This window comes from Vipera berus, assembly GCF_964194415.1.
Source record: "Vipera berus genome assembly, chromosome: 4".
Taxonomy (NCBI): Eukaryota; Metazoa; Chordata; class Lepidosauria; order Squamata; family Viperidae; genus Vipera; species Vipera berus.
This window is the reverse complement of record NC_138206.1, coordinates 9,218,992-9,239,065: the sequence shown is the minus strand read 5'-3', so window position 1 is coordinate 9,239,065 and position 20,074 is coordinate 9,218,992. Positions and strand designations below refer to the sequence as shown.

Here is a 20,074-nt window from a genome sequence, read left to right as displayed (position 1 = left end):
CACGCGACCAGCAAGCACCAGTGCACATGCACACTTGTGCAGCTTGACTTACAGGAGCATCGGGCTGGCACGCATGCACGCACGCGCACAGCTCGTATTCTGCATGTTGAGTTGCATGCGTGTGCGCGCCGGCCTGCCACTCATGAGGCCCAGTTCCCCTCTTGCTGCCCCCCCCTCCAGCCGGGCCACCAAGCCGCAAAGGTTGGAGACTGCCGTCATAAGGAGCTTCATAAATCCAGCAGCTTGGATTGTATTGTGGGTATATAATGTATCATCCAGAATTCTGGTTATGTACTCTAGAAAACCTGGCTATCCAAATGACAAAGATTCTCTCTTGGATTAGATTCAGGACAGTTCATAGTGGCTGACAAATACCCAATTTGAAGATCAGCAGTAGCTTTAAAAGGCACAGTATTCAAAGTCTTATCTTTTGTTTAAAAAGAAAGGGAGGGGTATTTCTCTTGCCTTTGCTTGTGGGAAGCTGGCAGGGAAGGTCACAAATCACAATCATATAAACTCTGGGATGCTGTGACAGAAATCCAGGCCTGGATCACGATCACACAACTATGGGGACGTTGCAATGGCTGGTTGTAAGCACCACTGGTTCAGCACTGTCTTACGTTCAAATGCTCACTGAATGAGCGAGCAGCCATTATGCGAGGACCACCTGTATCTCAATATTCTTAAGGCATTATTTGTTCTAAATACAATATAGTATCTTAACGAACAGAACAAGGAAAGAGGAGGCACAAAAACACAAGGCATCAGAGAATCATAAAAGAACATGCAGTTGTTACAGTTCTGTTTTCATGCGAAGGCTAAACTAAAAAGCCTTCCAGGCATGTTTTGCTAAAAAAAGGGGGGGTGGGACTGAAATTTGGGGAAGCCTCCCCTTCAAAGAAGAGGGAGTCAAGCTATTCTCCAAAGCACTTGAAAGCAGGACAAGAAGCAACGGATGGAAACTAGTCAAGGAGAGAAGCAACCTAGAACTGAGGAGAAACTTCCTGACAGTTGGAACAATTAACCAGTGGAACAACCTGCCTCCAGAGGTGGTGAATGCTCCAACACTGGAGGTTTTTAAGAAGAGACTGGCCAGCCACTTGTCTGAAATGGTATAAGGTTTCCTGCCTGAGCAGGGGGTTGGACTAGATGACCTCCAAGGTCCCTTCCAACTTTATTATTATTATTATTATTATTATTATTATTATTATTATTATTATTATTATTATTATTATTATTATTATTATTATTATTATTATACCTATCCTTGACCTCCCCAACTCTTGGTCAAGAAATATTTCTAAACCATTTCAGAAAGGGAAAATTAGCTGTGGAAGCGGTCGTGATGAGCCCTTCCAATTTTTCTGGGCCAGGATCCAGTTCTTGTAGGACTTAACACGGCAAAGAAATTCTTGTGACCGTCACAGCCTCTAGCCCTGCCCTAACTTTTCATACCTCAATGAAGGCTGAGGCTTCCAAATAAATTGTGCAATAACTTTAAATTTAAAATCCAGTCTTTAAAAAAACCCCAATATTCTTACAGATCACAAATATGGGAATGAAATAAGTTTTGCAGGAAACGTGGGTGTAGTTTAGGCTTTGTGTTATGCCATACGCAAAGTTTTGAGTTTTCGTGATCTATTGGGATCGGGGGAAAAGTAGCGTTTGGCTTTAAACTTCTGCTTTAACACTGTGTTGTCTCATTTTCTCGTCAAGTGTTTTGTCGTAAATTACTGGAGTCCAGTATGTCAGAAGTGTGGCAAACTTGCCGACAGTAGATTACGTTATATGTTCTGTCACAAACTTATCAATCTTGTTAAATTTTTTTTTTTTTTTGCTAAACGTCTTATTGGTTTACAAAAATATGTTCCTCAGGATTGTTAAGCGCACACTTGTAACCAAAATGCTTTGTGTATATGCTGTTGTGTAAGTAATCCTTTCTAATCCAGTGTTATTGCATTGTGTAATTGTTCTTCCGGGGGAAAAACAGAATGGCATGCATTTTCCACAATACGTAAGTGAACAAAACCTGCAGCCCCTCTCTCTTTTTTTTTCTACCAATCCGATTGGCATGCTGATATTAATCATTACAGCAGAATGTCATAAACCTGCTATTGCACACTTCTGTTAAGATATTTGGGCATGATGGAAATTTTGAGCAGCTTCTAATATGCCTAGATTTTAAGGGCGGGCACCCTTTTGAAGCCAAGAGTGGCATGAAGAAATATTCACAATTATTTTCCTGCTTTTTAACTCTGTCGTTTGCTGCCCAACTAGCTGATGTGTTGCCTCTGCATTGCCTTTTTAAGTGCATTTGAATTTGAACAAATTAAATGAAAAAAAGGCATTTGTGCGTACCAATAATTGCATGAAATCTCACAAGCTGCTTTCCACACCCACCCACCATAGACTTGATTTCAAAGAGGGAGAGACCAATATGTTCTAAAATATCACTGAACGGAGTGATATTTCCCACGTTCGCTCAGGTGATTCAAAAGGGTCTGGACTGCACAGTGTGCTATCTCATTCCACTAAAAAAAAAGTTCATTAATGATATTTTTTTAAAAAAAATATTTAATTGTTCATTAAGTATTGACAAGAGCTAAAGAATGAAGTCTTTGAAAACTTTATATTCTAAATCCTAACAGGTAGTCCTCAACTTACTACCACAGCGTGAAGCTAAGCAAGCCTTTGTCTAAGTGAGTTTTGCCCCATTTTGCGACCTTTCTTGCTAGGGTCGTTAAGTGAATCACTGCAGTTGTTAAGTGAATCTGGATTCCCCACTGACTTTGCTTGTCAGAAGGTCGTAAAAGGGGATCACGTGACCCCGGGACTCATCATAAACATGAGTCATTTGCCAAGCATCCGAATTTTGAACATGTGACTATGGAGATGATGCAACAGTCATAAGAGTTAAAAATGGTTATGTCACTTTTTTGGCGCCCTTTTGAACAGTCATTAAACAAACGGTTGTAAGTTGAGCACTACCTGTTTTTGAGGTAAGTTTAACTGATAGAAGTTTTTATCTTTAAATTATCTTCTGGTTAATTCAATCTTCTCTATGTGTGACACTTATGACTGAATTTCCATTCATCAAAAATCATAGTAACTTTAATTCTTCAGCTCTTTCTTTTGGAACATCAACTTAAGCCCATTTGGTTTTACTTTCCTTATCATTATTGGTCTTTCCCTATAATCTTTTCATGGAGAAGAAAATCTTAAAACACCTTAAACAGTTAAAAATGAATAAATGTATGGTTGTGTATATGCATATATACAGTATTTTGCTTCTTTAGTTATGTTAATATTAGTCACTGCCATTTCATTAATCATAGTAAATAATAGCCAATTGGATTCCATACACTTTGAGAGCAAGCAACTAAATTTCATTTTAATGTGTGCCATTGTGCCCACAGTAAAAAATGACACTAAAAGTTATCTGTGTACCTACCTACCTACCTACCTCCTTATCTTATCCTGTCTGTCTGTCTGTCTATCTATCTATCTATCTATCTATCTATCTATCTATCTATCTATCTATCTATCTATCTATCTAGTATAATCCATAGAAAAAACTGTGGGTTTTCCTTCCTTCACTTTTATCTTGTTGGAAAATCTTTTTCAGACAGTTGAATTTCTTATAAAATTATGGGTATGACATGCTCCTCTGTTCCCTCTTTAAATTCAGAAAATTTTGCATAGCAAAATGACTCTAGCGTCTATACTGCGCATGTGTTTTTTTGCTTGCCATTTTATGGAGCAATTGGTCTCTTTCAAGGATTTTTGCATTAGAGTTCATTAAAGCTATCTTTTCCAATAACTGACCCAAACTTGCAGGATTATTATTATTGATCAATTATTATTGGTCAGAAGGAGGAGGAGGAAGTGATATATGTTGTTAAATTACTCTTAAACACTGTTGCTTGCAAAGAGAAATCTATACAAGGATTTTGACTATGGAGAATTTGGTAGGATTTTGGTTTGAAAATGTTTCTATTTTTGATGTGTTATGAAACTTGGTTTAAACGAACCATGACGGAGGAAGGGAATTCACAATATTCCTGAATGTCAGTTAAATATGACAGTAGATGACATCAAGAGGCAGATATCACATAAACTGTGGCACATGTCACAAAATTAATATAAAATTAAGGATATTCATGCCCAAGCTATGTAGGTTAAAATGCTAAAAAATGTAAAGGCACACATCTTGCAAAACACCTTGTCCATATTAACTGGCAGTAACATGGAGGAAAAAAACCTCAAAATATATGGGTGCTGGCCTATAGTTGTCGAACTTTCTGCAAATACCTGGCACGTTCCTGATAAGTCATCTAATAATTATTTTAAAGTCCATCAAATTGGGGGTTCATTTTCCCCGCAGTTTCAGGGATTCATTGAGCAATTGTTAATGTTTTGGTAAACTTCCTACCTAAAATTTAATCATTTAAGGTAGTAAGTTGGAATTGCCAGATTCCCATATTGACCTGGGGTAGCACCAACCTGTGATCTCATGTATCTGCAACTGTGCTTTGGAGCTTAAAAAGAACAGCAGTCCCAAACTGCTTATTTTAATCAGTAATTGATTATTCTAATAAATTATGAAGTTGCCAGTTGGGATTCAGCTGGCAATGGAGGTCATACAAGAGTATTGTCAGATAAACAGTTCATTAATTCTGTTAATTAACAATTCTTTTATCTTGTCCCCCGTTAAGAGACTTTGGGGAGAGCGATCTCCCCTCAAAAATATTAGAACCACAGTTAACAATAAAAAAAATCAGCATAAAATCAACGGTGTCTTTTGTCAAGGTACAAAAGAATTGTTTCTTCCTTGGGGATTTATTTATTTATCCATTTGTTCACCAGGTTTACGTGGTTTATGTTGCTGCCTGTCTCACAAACAAGTGATTCTAGGTGTATACTCTTAAAGCTACACAGAACAATTGTTGTTATTAAAAAAATGTAAAAAACCTATAAAAACACAAGGCTAAAACGGAGGCCCTCCGGACCTCCGCTCCTTCCGCCGCGGGCTGAAGACCCACTTCTTTGAACTAGCTGGTCTGGCCTGATGGGGAGGGTCTTTTTAACGGGTTTTTTATTATTTTATTGTTATTGTATTTTAATTGGGCATTGGTTTAATCTTTTTTAATTTTTGTACTGTTATTTATTTATATATGCCCTGTTAACCGCCCTGAGTCCCTCGGGAGAAGGGCGGTATAGAAATCGAATAAACCTAAACCTAAACCTAAATTAATGGTATGCTTTTCCCATTAGGCGCCGCCTATCATGGCCTATCCTGCTACAACGCCAACGGGAATGATGGGATATGGAATGGTCAGTAAACTTTGTATTTTAAGTCCTTTGAGGAGCATTAATTTGTAGACATCCCCTCCCAATATATTCATTGTGCTTGTTTGTGTTCATTGACTGTTCTGTGACAAGATGCCACATACCCAATGGCCAAGATGAATCTGTTTCACTTCTGGGTTTTTCCTGGTTCGTGATCTCAGTTTGCTAGGAAAATCACTCAACTACTTTGAACACATTATGATGGAAAAGTGGGAGTCCAATTGAAGAAATAATAGACTCTTTTGCTTCTAGTCTTCTAATACCTTCCAGATGTACTCCAGAATTTGTACCAGTGTACAGCTAAAATTAGATTTAACTTGAAACAGATGGGTGATATAAGAAACATTAACAATCAAGGCTCAGTTATTACAACTGAAATGAAAAAGGTGCTTTCTGAATAAGAATACCTTAAAATGCTGCTAGGACAAACATGGCAAAAAAATTGTATGTATCCTCTGGGCTGGAGCTAATTTTTTTTGGGGGGGGGGGCTCTTACTTTTTTGGAAACACAAAACAGATTCTTGTTGGCCATTCCTAAAAGCAGGGGTCTCCAAACTTGGCAACTTTAAGACTCGTGGACTTCATCTTCCAGAATTCCTCAGCCAGCATGGGAATTTTGGAAGTTGAAGCCCACACGTCTTAAAGTGGCCAAGTTTGGAGATCCCTGCCTAAAAGTACAGAGAGATTATGTGGGGGGAAAACCCCGCCAATGAAAATGACAGTTTCCAGTGACTTTGTGGTAGCTCTAATGGCTAAGCCAGGGCCTGGCTGAGGAATTCTGGGAGTTGAAGTCCACAAGTCATAAAAGGGCCAAGTCAGAAGACCCCTGGGCTAAGCCATCCTGCTATATCATAAATATTCTACTGTCTTGTTAACAGAAGATGATGGTTCAAAGCATACCCTTGGTGGGCATTTCAACATTTTATTTTAATTTTATTTTGTAACATTAATTCTGTGCTATTCTGCATTTTTAGCCATCCCAAATGGGAGGAGTACCAGTAATGACGCAGCCAACTTTGATATACAGCCAACCTGTCATGAGACCTCCAAATCCTTTTGGTCCTATATCAGGAGCGCAGGTAGGTTTTAATTTGCACTCTGCAGCCCTGAAAGCACAAGGAGGAAGAAGCTCTGTTGAGAAGGGTGAAATCAGTTGACTATTTTTAATCGATCGTGGCAAGCAGACGTCTCTGGTTCAAATGTGAAAACTAGTTTCGCATCTAAGACGGCTTTCGTTCTGAGCCAGATGGAATAGTCCAAATGGGTCTCAAGAAAGTTTATTATACACCTGAAGACTCCAGAGACCTGGGATGAGAATTCTTCAGAAGAGGTCCCACTGAAGCAAGTTCTGAGATGACAATCAAACGATTGGGGACCTTACAGTGAACTTGGCCCAAGAAAGAAAGAACAACTGCACAAACGGAGCCCGTGTAATTCCTAGATGAATTCATAAAGAACAATAGTATTTTTTTCTTCTGTCAGGGAAGCTGAAGCCGAAGAGGCGCCAGTAGAGTTATGAAAATGAATAAATAATATATATTTCTAGGGGATGTATTAAAAGGAAAGTTACAAAGAAATGGGGTCTCGCTACCCAGATGAAGTATAAGGTTTGTACTTCTGAGGGTTAAAGTATTAACCTGGTTTGGATGTCTGCAGTGTCCTCTCATTGTACTGATGTCATTGCACCCTTGGGGTTTCTTATTTATAAAAAAGGAAATCTTCCATTTTTATTCCTCCCTTACGTGAGAATGTAAAAATGTTCCCCTTGGAGGCATTCTTAAATCAAGATCAAGGCACTTAATTCTGTGTTCACAAACGGGCTTCCCTAAGCTTTTGTAAAACATGTGGAAGGTGCTGAAACCTGAAATGATAAGATAGAGATTCTGATGCACATTGGGAGGGCTTTGTGTCTATTTTAGATCTTCAGAGGGAAGTAGATACTTGTAGAGCACAGGTCTACAAACTTAGCAACTTTAAGACCTGTGGACTTCGACTCCCAGAATTCCTCAACCAGCCATGATGGCTGATGAATTCTGGGAGTTGAAGTCCACAAGTCTTAAAAAGTGCCAGGTTTGAAGACTCCTGCTGTAGAGCTTTCCAGCAGGGGTGTCCAACCTTGGGAATGTCAACCTTGTGGACTTCAACTTCCAGAATTCCCCAGCCAGCAATGCTGGAAGTCTGCAGGTCGGAGTTGGTCCACAGGTCCACAGGTTGCCAAGATTGGACACTCCTGCTTTACACTATCAAACCAAAATTGTCCTTAAGACTATCCAAAAAAATAAAATAAAAAAAGATTTGATGCCAGCAGTATTTTCACAAATAGGATATATATCTTGGAGGGTTCAGTCATGAGCTGTTCCTCCTCCTGTACTCCTGAATGGCATGGAAACGGAAGAATTCATAACCTGCGCCTTGTCTGAATGCTTGGATTGATCCTGGCTGTGTACTTAAGAATAAGGAAATCAGCTGTTGTTATTAGAAGCACACCCTTAGTTGAAGCATTCTCTGGGTTTGCCCTGGAATTAAACCATTTGTGGTTCCTCATTGCTCTTGGTTTGGCTTCACCGATGTCAGATTTATTAGTGTTTCTCGGTGAGGGAACAAAGGCTTGTTGTGAAGGCCTATTTGCTGTCTGGGTGTCGCCTCTACTGGGCCTGCCTTAAGAGTTTTGAAGGAGTTGTTCCTTTTGGATTGCCCGTTGGTGTTGGCAGGTCTTTTGTTAGTTAGGCTGCATGCATGGGTGAACTTTCTATGTTACGTGAACTAAATATATTAACCCAAAGCAGAACAACTGGAGTGAACGAGTCTGGAATTTCACCATTTGCCATGGAACTGAAAGGGGACATTCATGGAATTTCCCTCTCTCTTCCATAGTTTTCTCATTCTGTTTCTCTTCCATATCTGCCTGCTTCTCTCCAGAAATAAAGTAGTACAGTTCCTATTCTGTGCGGTCCTGATCTACAGACAGGTTTTTGCATTGAAGGGTGTTTGCAAGAGGCTGCAAATGTGACCAGGTTTAGTAACTGCTACTATCACGGCTTCCTCCAGAGCATAACAGAAAATATCTCAACCATGGCTCGGGGGCCAAGAACAGAAAAGTCAAAACTTAGATGTTTTAATCTAAGAAGCTCTTATAATAAGGAAGCTTAGATACAGCAAAATTAGACATTCCTTTTAACTTCTAATGCAGGGGTCTTCACACTTGGCCCTTTTATGACTTGTGGACTTCAACTCCCAGAATTCCTCAGCCAGGCACGGAATTCTGGGAGTTGAAGTCCACAAGTCATAAAAGGGCCAAGGGCAAAATTAGACATTCCTATCCTCTATTTAAAACATCCCCAAGGTTTAACTTCTAATGCAGTGGTCCTCACACTTGGCCCTTTTATGACTTGTGGACTTCAACTCCCAGAATTCCTCAGCCAGGCACGGAATTCTGGGAGTTGAAGTCCACAAGTCATAAAAGAGCCGAGGTTGCCTACCCCTGCTCTAGACAGTAATAAAATCATTATCTGTAACACTACATTTTTGCCCAAATGGGTCTGCTGCATTTCCTAGCCTAGGGCACGGGTCAGAGCCAGGTTTTTGTGGCTGACTTAAACCTGGTTGGGGTGCGTTGATGTGTTTTCTTTTCCTTTAAGCCGTTTCCTCATCCATGGGAGATAAATGCCTAGATGAAAGCAACCTCCTGCAAGCATTAATGCTATCAAAGGCAAAGGAGCAGATGCATTTAATTTTATTTAACTCTGCTGACGAAGTTGATATCCTGTGCTGGAACCAGAACATGGAAGGAATTTAAAGTCCTATGGGAAAGCTTGGATCAGAGTGATATTTTAGGTATTTTGGGGGGGGGGGTGAGGAAATTTGAGTGCTTTTAATAGAATGTTGTTCCACCTTCCCACCTTCAGTGTTACTGAACTGTTATGTCTACGTATGACTAAAATATTTACTTTAAACAAATGCCAATATGGGGCTGCTGTTTGGAAGACAGTTGCCATGGGTAGGAAGAATTAGCTAGGCTTTAAATATCTGGGACCCACTTGTAGATTATATTCTAAACATAACTAGTCTATTTCTAGCAGAAAACAAATTATGTCTTGACAGTTGACAGGGAGCAGAGAACCACTTTTGCATATTGATAATATTTGCTTACAGTCTTGAGCAGAATATAAACGTAAGGGGAATTGTCTTTAAAAGGCCCCAGAACAGTAACAGGGAACAAAAAATACCCTCCCTTCACCTAACTTGTAATCTAATAACAAATCTTAATCTGAGAAATACAGAGGTATCTTAGAATATAGAATAATATAGAGTAACAAGCTTGGAAGATATCTTAGGACAGGGTTGTCAAACTTAATTTCATTGAGGGCCACATCAGCATTGCAGTTGCCCTCAGGGGGCCGGGTGGGTGTGGCCTGGGTGGGCGTGGCCTACTTGGTGGGTGTGGCTAAAGTGCGTATGGCCTACTGGGTGGGCATGGCCTACTGGGTGGGTGTGGCTAAAGTGCGTATGGCCTACTGGGTGGGCATGGCCAGCTCTACATCGTTCGCATCAAGGGTGCCTATGGGGGCCTGGACAGGAGTGGGACAGATCTGAGGGTCTCTGGCAGGAGGAGGGTCTCTGGGCCAGGGCCAAGGCAGTGGGGGCCGTTCCCTCACTGTTTCTAGGATGGCTTCGCGGGCCACATGAAACCACTTTGCGGGCCGGATCTGGCCCCCGGGCCTTGTGTTTGACATGTCTGTCTTAGGAAGTCTTCCAGTCCAACCCCAGTTGGAATAGTCTCCAGTTGTGTTGTTTGTAGTAGATTAACATTGACACTGTCTCTCAGAACGTATCTGAGTAAGCAGTACGTAGGCTTGGGCATGTAAAAGTGCCAAATCTGGAAAGAAGGGTTTCAATTTTAATTCAATTGACTTAAGGTTCAAAAATTGCAGTAAAACCAATCTATTAGCCAGCATTGCCTACTCTTGGGTAAAGAGTTTTGCTCTCTGGGCTGTGTATATTCCTTAACCTCCATTTTTGTAGCCTTTGAACTCTTTTTTTTAATAAAGGTTATTCAGAACTGATGGAAACTATGGAGGTAGACCTCAACCAGTTGCTTAGTGACCATTTGAAGTTAAAAATGGACCTCCCGGGTGGGGCGTCGATGCTTACGACCCAAATTCAAAGTTCTGATGCTTCCACCCTCCACGGTCACGTGACCTTTGAGCACTGGGCAGCCAGCCCACATTCATGAGCATTTTGTAACAATCTGTAGTCACATGACTGCATTTTACGACACTTTTGTCAAAAACCAGCATTTACTTCCAGCTTTACGACCCTGGCATTTGCTTAACAACTGCCACCGAAAAAGGGACATAAAATCAGATAGGTCGTGGTGGCGCAGTGGTTAGAATGCGATATTGCAGGCTAACTCTGCTGACTGCCAGCAGTTCAATCCTGACCGGCTCAAGGTTGACTTAGCCTTCCATCTTTCCGAGGTTGATAACACGAGGACCCAGATTGTTGGGTGCAAATACGCTGACTCTGTAAACTGCTTAGAGAGCGCTGTAAAGCACTGTGAAGTGGTATATAAGTCTAAGTGCTATTTCTGTTGCTAGGTCACACAGCTGACCTGATTTATGATCATCAGTTCATACCACCATAATGGGCAGGTTCCATTACAGTCATAACTTGAGGACTCCCTGTAACATAGCTCTACCCAGCTTGCAGTCTCTGATTCCCAGAAGGAACCCTGAGTTGTGTGTCTTTTGGCCATGGAAATGTTGTCCACCCCAGCCGATTCAGTCTGGCCACAGATCTTGCGGGCAGATTTGCTCCTTTTAACGTGACTTGCCAAATGCTAAGCCTGGAAACCATCCAAATGTGAAGAAGGCACTCTGCCAGTTTGCTGTAATTCTTGCTTGATTTTTTTAAAAAAACAAATACCCTTCTTTCCTTCCAGAATTTTACATTTTTCCTCTTTTTTTTCTTCTTCTTCTCCTTTCCCTGTACAAACACACACGTAGGCCGAATAGTTTCGTCTGTTACGGTCAGAGGCGGGCAGTGATCGCAGAGGCCTTTTGTTGATATGCTGTCTCTGCCTGTCACACCCACTGGGTGTGAAGCATTCTCAATATAAAATCAAAAAAGCAGAGCTGGCACAAGGAAAAGTTGGTGCAGATAGCCACTTGAGAGGATGAAGCCAAAATAAGCAATGGTTTATTGTTCATTAATTGTTTAATGAAGAGAAGGACGAGGGATGACACGATAGCAGTGTTCCAATATCTCATGGGCTTCCACAAAGAAGAGGGAGTCAAGCTGTTCTCCAAAGCGCCCAAAGGCAGGACAAGAAGCAACAGATGGAAACTAATCAAGGAGAGATCTAACCTAAAACTAAGGAGAAATTTCCTGACAGTGAGAATAATTAATCAGTGGAACAACCTGCCTCCAGAAGCGGTGAATGCTCCAACACTGGAAGTTTTTAAGAAGAGACTGGACAGCCATTTGTCTGAAATGATATAGGGTTTCCTGCCTGAGCAGGGGGTTGGACTAGAAGACCTCCAAGGTCCCTTCCAACTCTTATTATTGTTACTGTTATTAATTCCATTGCGTTCTTAATATCCATTTTGGGTGTAAGAAAAGGTTGAAGTCTGAGGCAGTTTTGAAATCTTAACCCATTAGGCCAATGCTGAAAGACAAAAAAGTGAATCTCTGCTTTTGGCCTTACAGAGATAATTAGCCAGACCACTCCAGGTTGTCCTCGACTTATGACCACAATTTTGCTAAGCAAGACAGTTGTTAAATGAGTTTTGCCCCATTTTATGACCTTCCTTGCCACAGTCTTTAAGGGAATCACTGCAGCTTTAATAACGCAGTTGTTTTAAGTGAATCTCTGGCCTCCCCGTTGAGTTTGTTTGTCAGAAGGTCGGGAATGATGATCTCATGACCCCCCCAGGACAGTGCAACTGTCATAAAGACACGCCAGTTACCAAGCCTCTGAATCTTGGATCACATAACCACGGGGAAACCGCAACAGTCGCTAATGAGTAAACCAGGCGCAAGCTCTCTTTTTCCCACACCGTTGTAACTCAGGACAGTTCGCCAAACGAACGGTTGCTAAGTCGAGGACCGTCTTTTAACTGGTTGAGATGCCAACATTTTCTGCTAGTCACATCCAAATACCGCATTCCCTTTTTCTAGGGCGGGGGTAGGCAACCTTGGCTCTTTTATGACTCGTGGACTTCCAACTCCCAGATTTCCTGAGCCAGCATGGCTCAGCTTGGAAACCTCTCCCTTTCCCCTCAGCATGGCTGGCTCAGGAATTCTGGGAGTTGAAGTCCACAAGTCATGAAGGGACCATAGTTCCCCCATGCTGGCTCAGGAATTCTGGGAGTTGAAGTCCACAAGTCATGAAGGGGTCATAGTTCCCCCATGCTGGCTCTGGAATTCTGGGAGTTGAAGTCCACGAGTCATGAAGTGGCCAAAGTTTCCCCCATGCTGGCTCAGGAATTCTGGGAGTTGAAGTCCACAAGTCATAAAAGAGCCAAGTTTGCCTACCCCTGTTCTAGGGGAATCTTTATTTTGATGTCCTCCACCCTATTGTGGAAGCAGAAATGAATTTTTCACGCCATGATTCTTTCCCCCCCTCCTTCTAACCAGTTCACCTCTGCTGCAACTACCTTGTCTCCCAACTACCTTTTCTGTCATTGCATTTCCTGCCTTCCTGCTTCTGTCATTGAGGCCTTCTCTCTCTCCCCCTTTCCGCCATCTTCTCTCCCAGCTGTCTGCCGCCTCCAGTCCATCCAGTCAGAGTCCACACAGACCTTCAGGAAAGGATCCCTTTGCAGAGGATTTCTTGTAGGACCATTTAGGTATCGCATGTTCACTTTGGGGCTGGGGGTGTGTGGGTGGGACAGACATTGGCCACTCGGATGTTGCCTCCTAGGAACAATCCCTTTGTCGTAACGGAGGGCCCCTCCTTAACCGTGATCACATTGAAGTATTGTTCACGTTGGAGAGGTCTCTCCAAAATTGCATGTCTGGAGGGTTTGTTGTGATGCCGAGCAGGGGCTGATGTCAGCAAAGTTGTTCCAATGGTGTGAAAGGAAGCTTCCAGCATTTAGCATTGCCACTGAAACTCTGAAAGCAATGTGATGTGGGTTGAAAATAATAAAATATACAGGTTTGCGGGTACGTCGGATGTGGAGGGACATCTTAATCAGATCCGCAGCCGGTATCTCGAGAGCCTTTTCTGCTGCGTTCCCAGGTGTAATAAGTGAGCCCCACGACCCACAGACCGGATCTCTCCAGTTGCGTATCTTGAATGCGTATCAAATAGATCTACAGAAAGATCATAAATGGCTGGATTCGAGTAGTAAATGTCATCCTCCGAGTATTAAATCTCTTCCTAGTGTTATTAGGTCCCCAGAAGAACACGGGTTTTATTTTTATTTTTTTTATTTTTTGCTTGTTTATTTGCCCTTCCATCACTTGGTTGGATTTGTTCGTTTTGCATTAGGTTTTAGGTCTAAAAACCTCTCAGCCGTGGCCTTTGAAAGAAAATCACTACTTTTAGAGATCCAGTTTGCGTTGTTGTTGCCATAAAGCCATTTTTACAGTTTACAGTTGACTCTGTTGCCCTCTCTAGTGCTGTGAAGAGTTACCCCATCGTGCCTGTGATTCCATCTTTCTGCATCTGTCAGAGTTGCCACCTGTGTTATAAATTCCTTATTGGGCTGAAGGGTGGCGTAAATAAAACAGCTGTCACGGCTGTGCCACATCTTCCGTCTCTGTTGAATGGAAACCAATTGTACATTTGTGTGACATAAGGCAGTTTCCCCCCCCCCCCAATAATTTATCTTTCCTTGTAGACTGATGTTGACTGCGTTAGAGATAATTGGGAGGCTTCCTTTAGGTATAAAACATGTGGAGAGCAAAGGGATGAGATAAGAAATTAAGACAAGAGTTGTGTGCTGAGATTGATGGGGTGTCCTGAGACTTCTTTGGTGCGCTCTGACATTGCTTTCTTGCAGATGTTTCATCACGCAACTGGGCAACATGGGCGCGGCACTTAATGATGTTACCTAGTTGGGTAATGAAACATCTGCAACAAGAAAACAGCCACCAAGGAGCCTCAAGAGTTCAGCCCAAAGCTACAACTATCAACAAGCTAACCTTGATTTCATTTTATTTTCTCAGATCCAGTTTATGTAGTTCATGCCAGATGGATTGGAGCGAGAACGTCCCAGAAAGACACGTGCTCAGTGACCAACCCTTTTTTTGCAGCTCCGTCAAAACGAAAGTCTCTCCAGTAGAACAGACTCAAATCATGCAAAGCCCACAACAGTTGTGGGTCTCTCGGCCAACCTCAGCATCTTGCAGCGTGGTATAAAATTGCCAAGAATTGCCACAAATTTGGTGTGGGATCTTTTTTCTATTTCCCCCTCCCCCCGCCTCGCCCCACTCCCGTGGTAACTTAACATGTTAGTAACTCCCACCCCCTATTTTATAACTTCGATCGGTAACCTATAAAAAAAGTTGCCTATTCTGCTAAATAGTCGTTCTCGAAACTGCTCTTCTGGAACGAAGAGCCGGACACAAATTATTTCCTTAACTTCATTGACTTTTCTCTAGAGGATCGTATCCTAACGGTAATTCCGCAGCTTCCTCTTGCCATTCATCACAAATGTTAAGACTCCATACCAAAAAGCTTAACTTAAAAAGGAAAAACAAAAAACCCCACCAAATTATATATTCCGTTTGCATAGACATTCCTTTATGTATTATTGTTTGTATTTATTTATGATTATCCGTTTAAACAAACAAATGTATCACAGAGCCTCCCCTGTGGAGAAACGAATGCCGATGTATTACTATGGGTCTCCCATTTAGAGTTCGTTTCCTTATTTTTATTTTTTTAATCCGCCGGAACAATTTCTAGACAACTCTCAATCCACACTCCTCCATGCAGAATATTGGGCACGTTCCAAGGTCTGAAAAAAAAATGCCCCTGGTTGAATTCCCCCCCCCCCAGCAATTAGAGTGATCCATAGACGAAGTTGCCAGTTCTGCTAAAGATTTGGGGAAGGGGTGGGGGGGAACAGGTGACTGGTGGGAGTGTGGTGTTTTTTCGACCAGCGTCCTCCTCCTCCTCGGTGCTTTGAGAAAGCTTTTCCTTGCTTTTTGCTTGGCATGCCATTTATCTTACCCTTGACATAACAGCCTTTTTCCAAATGAATGTGAGGAATTGCTTTCACTTTCAAAGACTTTCCTTCTCTGTATAAAAGAAAAAAAACAAAACAAAACAAGCAACTGCGGAAAGTTCTGGTGTAAGGGGGCGGGGGGGGGCGGGGAAAGAGACTTCTTTTCTGCGTTTGAATCATGTACCAAGAAATAGAATAAAACTCTCCGAAGGGAAGTCGCTTCTTTGCTACGGACAACCCACCGTGAAGTTCTCCAGGGGAAACTCCACCACATCTTGTTGCGGGATGACTTCCTGGTGCCCTGGATTCTCAGCACATAGGAATCCTTTTTGTTCTTTGGTGAATTTGAAAACGGCACTGTGGATTGGTGCTATATGTAAATACATCCTATCGGTTTAGGTGGCATTTGGGGCCTTAAGGAGGATCGTCTGGGGCATGAAAGCAATTCTGTACATGAATGAAGCATATTTGCTGCATCGTCTCTGCAGATTCTATTTTTGTTTAAAATGTTAAGATGTACGTTAGCAAAAAAGGTGGATTTTCAAATAAAATGCAGCTTCCACAAACCATTTTGAGTTGCGGTATGATTCTGTGAGGGCGTGAAATTTATTTCCGTTGAGGGCTGCTGGGCAAAACTTAGCAACTTTAGCTATTGTTTAAATTCAGTAAGTGAGCAGAAAAATTCTCACCAGCTGTTGCAGGTAAATGCTATGTTTGGTGTTTGGACTGAGGTCTTTGTAGACAGTCCTAACCCAGGGGTCAGCAGCCTGAAACAGTGAAAGAACCACTCGGAACTGGTTCCCTCACAAAAGGAAAAACTGGGAGCCGCAAAAAATGTGTGCGCATGCGCATACATGCGCGCATGCGCAGAACGGGTTGACTGAAGAGTGGAACCAAGGCAAGATATGCACCTACCCTGCATATTTGAATTGATTGGTTGAACTTTTTTAGTCCCACTTTTTTTTTTGGACTGCACATGGCAGAGGACTGGGAGCCTCAGGAGACGGCTGAAAGAGCCGCATGCGGCTCCGGAGCCACGGGTCCTAACCTATTGCAAAGCACGGAAGCAGTTCTGTGGCGAAAGGGTCAACAGGTGACATCGTCCTTCCCCGGAGGACGCCCAGTTGGCTCCTTTCATGTCCTCAAGTTGCTAACCCAGGGGTAGGCAACCTCGGCTCTTTTATGACTCATGACTCAGGAATTCTGGGAGTTGAAGTCCATGAGCCATAAAAGAGCCGAGGTTGCCTACCCCTGTGCTAACCAAATGGTACCCGTCCATGTACCCGCGATCGCCTGCTTTTGAACGGCTGGGTTGGAGGAGCTGGAGCGAGTGACAGGAGCTCACCCTGCAGCATGGCAGCAACCGGGTCTCAAACGCAAGCCTGCCAGTCATCAACCCCGCTAACCGTACGAACCCCCACACTACTACTTACAGACAGCCAACCTTTTACAACATCCCCCAAGTCATGTCTAAATAAAGAGTGTAAATTTAAGAACTGATTTGAGTTGTACTAAGTTTGGAATTCTTGGGGTTTTGCCATCTTTTTTTTTTAAAGAAACAGGAAATCTGGAACCCCTCCAGGTATATATGAGCTAAATAGCATGGCAGTGAGGAATGCTGGGAACTCTTGTTTCAGAAAGTATGGGTGCCCATAGGTTACGCCAGTGATGGCAAACGTTTTAGAGACCGAGTGCCCCAAAACTGCCCCACCCCTGCCTTGCCCCACCCACCCGCAGGGCCACCCACCACCTCCACGGCCTGTTGCAGATCACCCAGGCGGCCCAGCAGCGCCATGGCGGCCACGCCCTCCACCCGTGCCCCGCAGCAGCATCTGTTTGCGATGGGACACAAGGATGGAGTCTTGTCCCCATTGACTGACTGCCATGTCCTTGGCTGCGTTGCTCCAGGTGGGCTGTGCCTGGGGGTGACGGGGGAGGCTGCTAGTGTGAAGGGGCACCGAGTGCCGCCTCTGGCACTCGTGCCATAGGTTCACCACCACTGGGTTACGCTTTGCCCCCTCCACCCTCTCCCTATTGAATTTTCGCGGAAGTAGAAATTGAATGTAGCGTGTTCTGCTTCAGAATGCATCTCTAGGAGAATTCTAGGCTAGGTCCTGTTTCTGGATCATTAATCTTCATAAAACAGGGCATCTTTACCTGGAAGGAACATTCAGCTAGATATGATCCTATTCCTCCCCTTCACAAATTGCATTTCCTATGTTCTTTTTCGTTGGTATCAACCATAAAACTGCAGTTTTCTTTATGGATTAAGCCTGTTGGTACAGTTGTTACTTTAGGGACAACTTCTCCAGGGTCTAGCAAGGAGAAAAGGGAGGCCCTGATGTTTAGGTACCAGGAGGCAGATGGCTTTTAGTAGCAGAAAAGAAAAGCATCCAGAATACAGGAATTTAAGTAACTTAGAAAGCCAAAACAGCAGAATGTAGTCCGGCGTAGACTATTCGTAGACTTTTTTTTAAAAAAAGAAATTCCTACCCATAGTGTTCTGCTTCAAATGAACTATAAATTGTGGCAAGCATCGATCATTTTTCTAGTCCTGTACACGCTGAAACTTAAGGGGTGGGTACAGTTTAATCTTTCTCAGGCTTTGGAATAGAACGTTGACGTCTATGTTGGTAAGTCTATGTCGTTTCTTACAAAAAATCTATACACAAAAGCTTGTCTCATCCTTACAGCTGACTGAATCTACTTCCAGCGAGATATGCTATGAAACACAACCATTTTCAGGTTGGTGGCCACCTTTGCCCTTTCAGGCATGCATTGAGAGACCTCCCCAAAAATCAAGTCTTGGGGTGGGGCCCCTCTAGAAATAGACCCAGAACAAAATCAGTGAATTTAGCAATGGTATTTCTAGAAACCTCAGAGACAACACCTCAACTTGCTTCATTTCTAATACAGACATCATTAAAAAGTAGATGTAGGAGCAGAGCAGATAGAGCCTGGGGTGGGTGGGGGTGGGGCAGAATCAAGTGAAGCATCATCCTAAGGTTGTTACGTTCCCACAAATTCTGATAACATTTTCCTTCACTCACTAAATCCGTAACCCTGTGGCTCTAGGCAGCAATCGGGGCAGTTAACCTTCCTTGCCGTTCAACAAAGGAGACAGTATTTCACCATCTAGACCAGGGGTGTCAAACTCACCACGTGACGTGACGTATCACGACTTTTTTTTCCATTGCTGGCAATGGGGTGGGTGCGGTTTCACCGTGATGCATCCAGCCAGTGGGCCGGCAGTTTTGACACCCCTGATCTAGACTTTATTCAATGCTGCAAGATCCGGTATAACTGTAAAAAATAAGCAATACTATACAATTACAACACAAATAACAACTAGCAGCCATGCTACATAAAAAAGACCATGTGCTCCTAGCTATAAGGTGGCCTACTTACTTAGACCAAAAATATAACTGCTCCTATACCCCACTCCCCAGGGCCTAAATCGCCTAAAGGTGTGTAAGGATACGCTGCTCACTTGCAATATGTCCAGATGGGTTGAGATTGCAAATGAGGTACTGAGCGATTTCTCTGAATGGAAGATGGAGGTTAGAATGGCCTCACTTCCCGTCTCTTTCCCATTGTGGGAAGTCACACACAAACACACACACACACACACACATACACACACACACACACAGAGAGAGAGAGAGAGAGAGAGAGAGAGAGAGAGAGAGAGAGAGAGAGAAATATTAAAAGGGCAGAAAAATATATTTCCTCAAAGGATCTTAAAGAGGCAGAAAAGCATGCCCAGTTTTTCTTAATAGCCCCAAGTCTCCCTCCCCCAAGCAGCAACCAACTCTCTAGAAATGCCGATGTGATAATCCATTCAGGAAGGTTGGAGACCCCCAGCTAGAAGCTTAGGAAGACAAAGAGACCTAAAATCTACATATCTCACCCAAACTCTTAAGACAGGACATAATAGGATTAACTCACAGATGCCGAAGGGCACACTCAGACTCAGGTCAAAGTACATGACACAGGAAATACAAAGCCTCAAACAGGAAAGAACTCCAAACAAAAGCTCAGGAGGTTATAAAAACCCACCCCCTACGTGTTCTCTCTCTCTCTCTCTCTCTCTCTCTCTCTCTCTCTCTCTCTCTCTCTCTCTCTCTCTCTCTCTCTCTCTCTCTCTCTCCCTCTCCCTCTCCCTCTCCCTCTCCCTCTCTCTCTCTCTCTCTCTCTCTCTCTCTGCCATCTTCCTGTCTGGCTCTCCTCTTCAATAAAATGCAACTTTCTTTCTAAAGCAGTCACCATGTTGTTTATTCCCGGCTTGGACAGCACCCTGATGAAGACTTTTCCTTCAACACCATCAATGCTTGTAACAAGAAGCGACAAGACAGGAAAGGGGAAGTAAGTAATAATCCCTGAACACTGCCTTGTGAAGAGAACATGCTGCATCTATTTTGGCCAGTAAGGTCAGGGTTGATAAACTTTACCTATAAGTTAGCTAAATGGAAATTAATAATAATAATAATAATAATAATAATAATAATAATAATAATAATAATAATAATAATAATAATAATAAT

The 20,074-nt window shown here is 42.7% G+C and overlaps 1 protein-coding gene across 7 annotated transcripts in view; it reads left to right on the top strand.

Annotated features, from left to right (window-relative positions):
- The window catches only part of PICALM (phosphatidylinositol binding clathrin assembly protein), a 76,475-nt gene extending 60,378 nt beyond the window's left edge, over window positions 1-16,097 (top strand). For 6 of the 7 annotated variants that reach the window (XM_081327239.1, XM_081327237.1, XM_081327238.1 and 3 more), the window contains 3 exons: window positions 5,275-5,334; window positions 6,324-6,428; window positions 14,527-16,097. In XM_081327239.1, coding sequence (XP_081183365.1) covers window positions 5,275-5,334; window positions 6,324-6,428; window positions 14,527-14,541 — 180 coding nt within the window. In that variant the 3' untranslated portion in view covers window positions 14,542-16,097. Of the gene's footprint in view, window positions 1-5,274; window positions 5,335-6,323; window positions 6,429-13,108; window positions 13,310-14,526 lie in introns of those variants that run through there. The other variant, XM_081327243.1, reaches the window with a different exon arrangement.
- The last annotated feature ends 3,977 nt before the right edge of the window (window positions 16,098-20,074 follow it).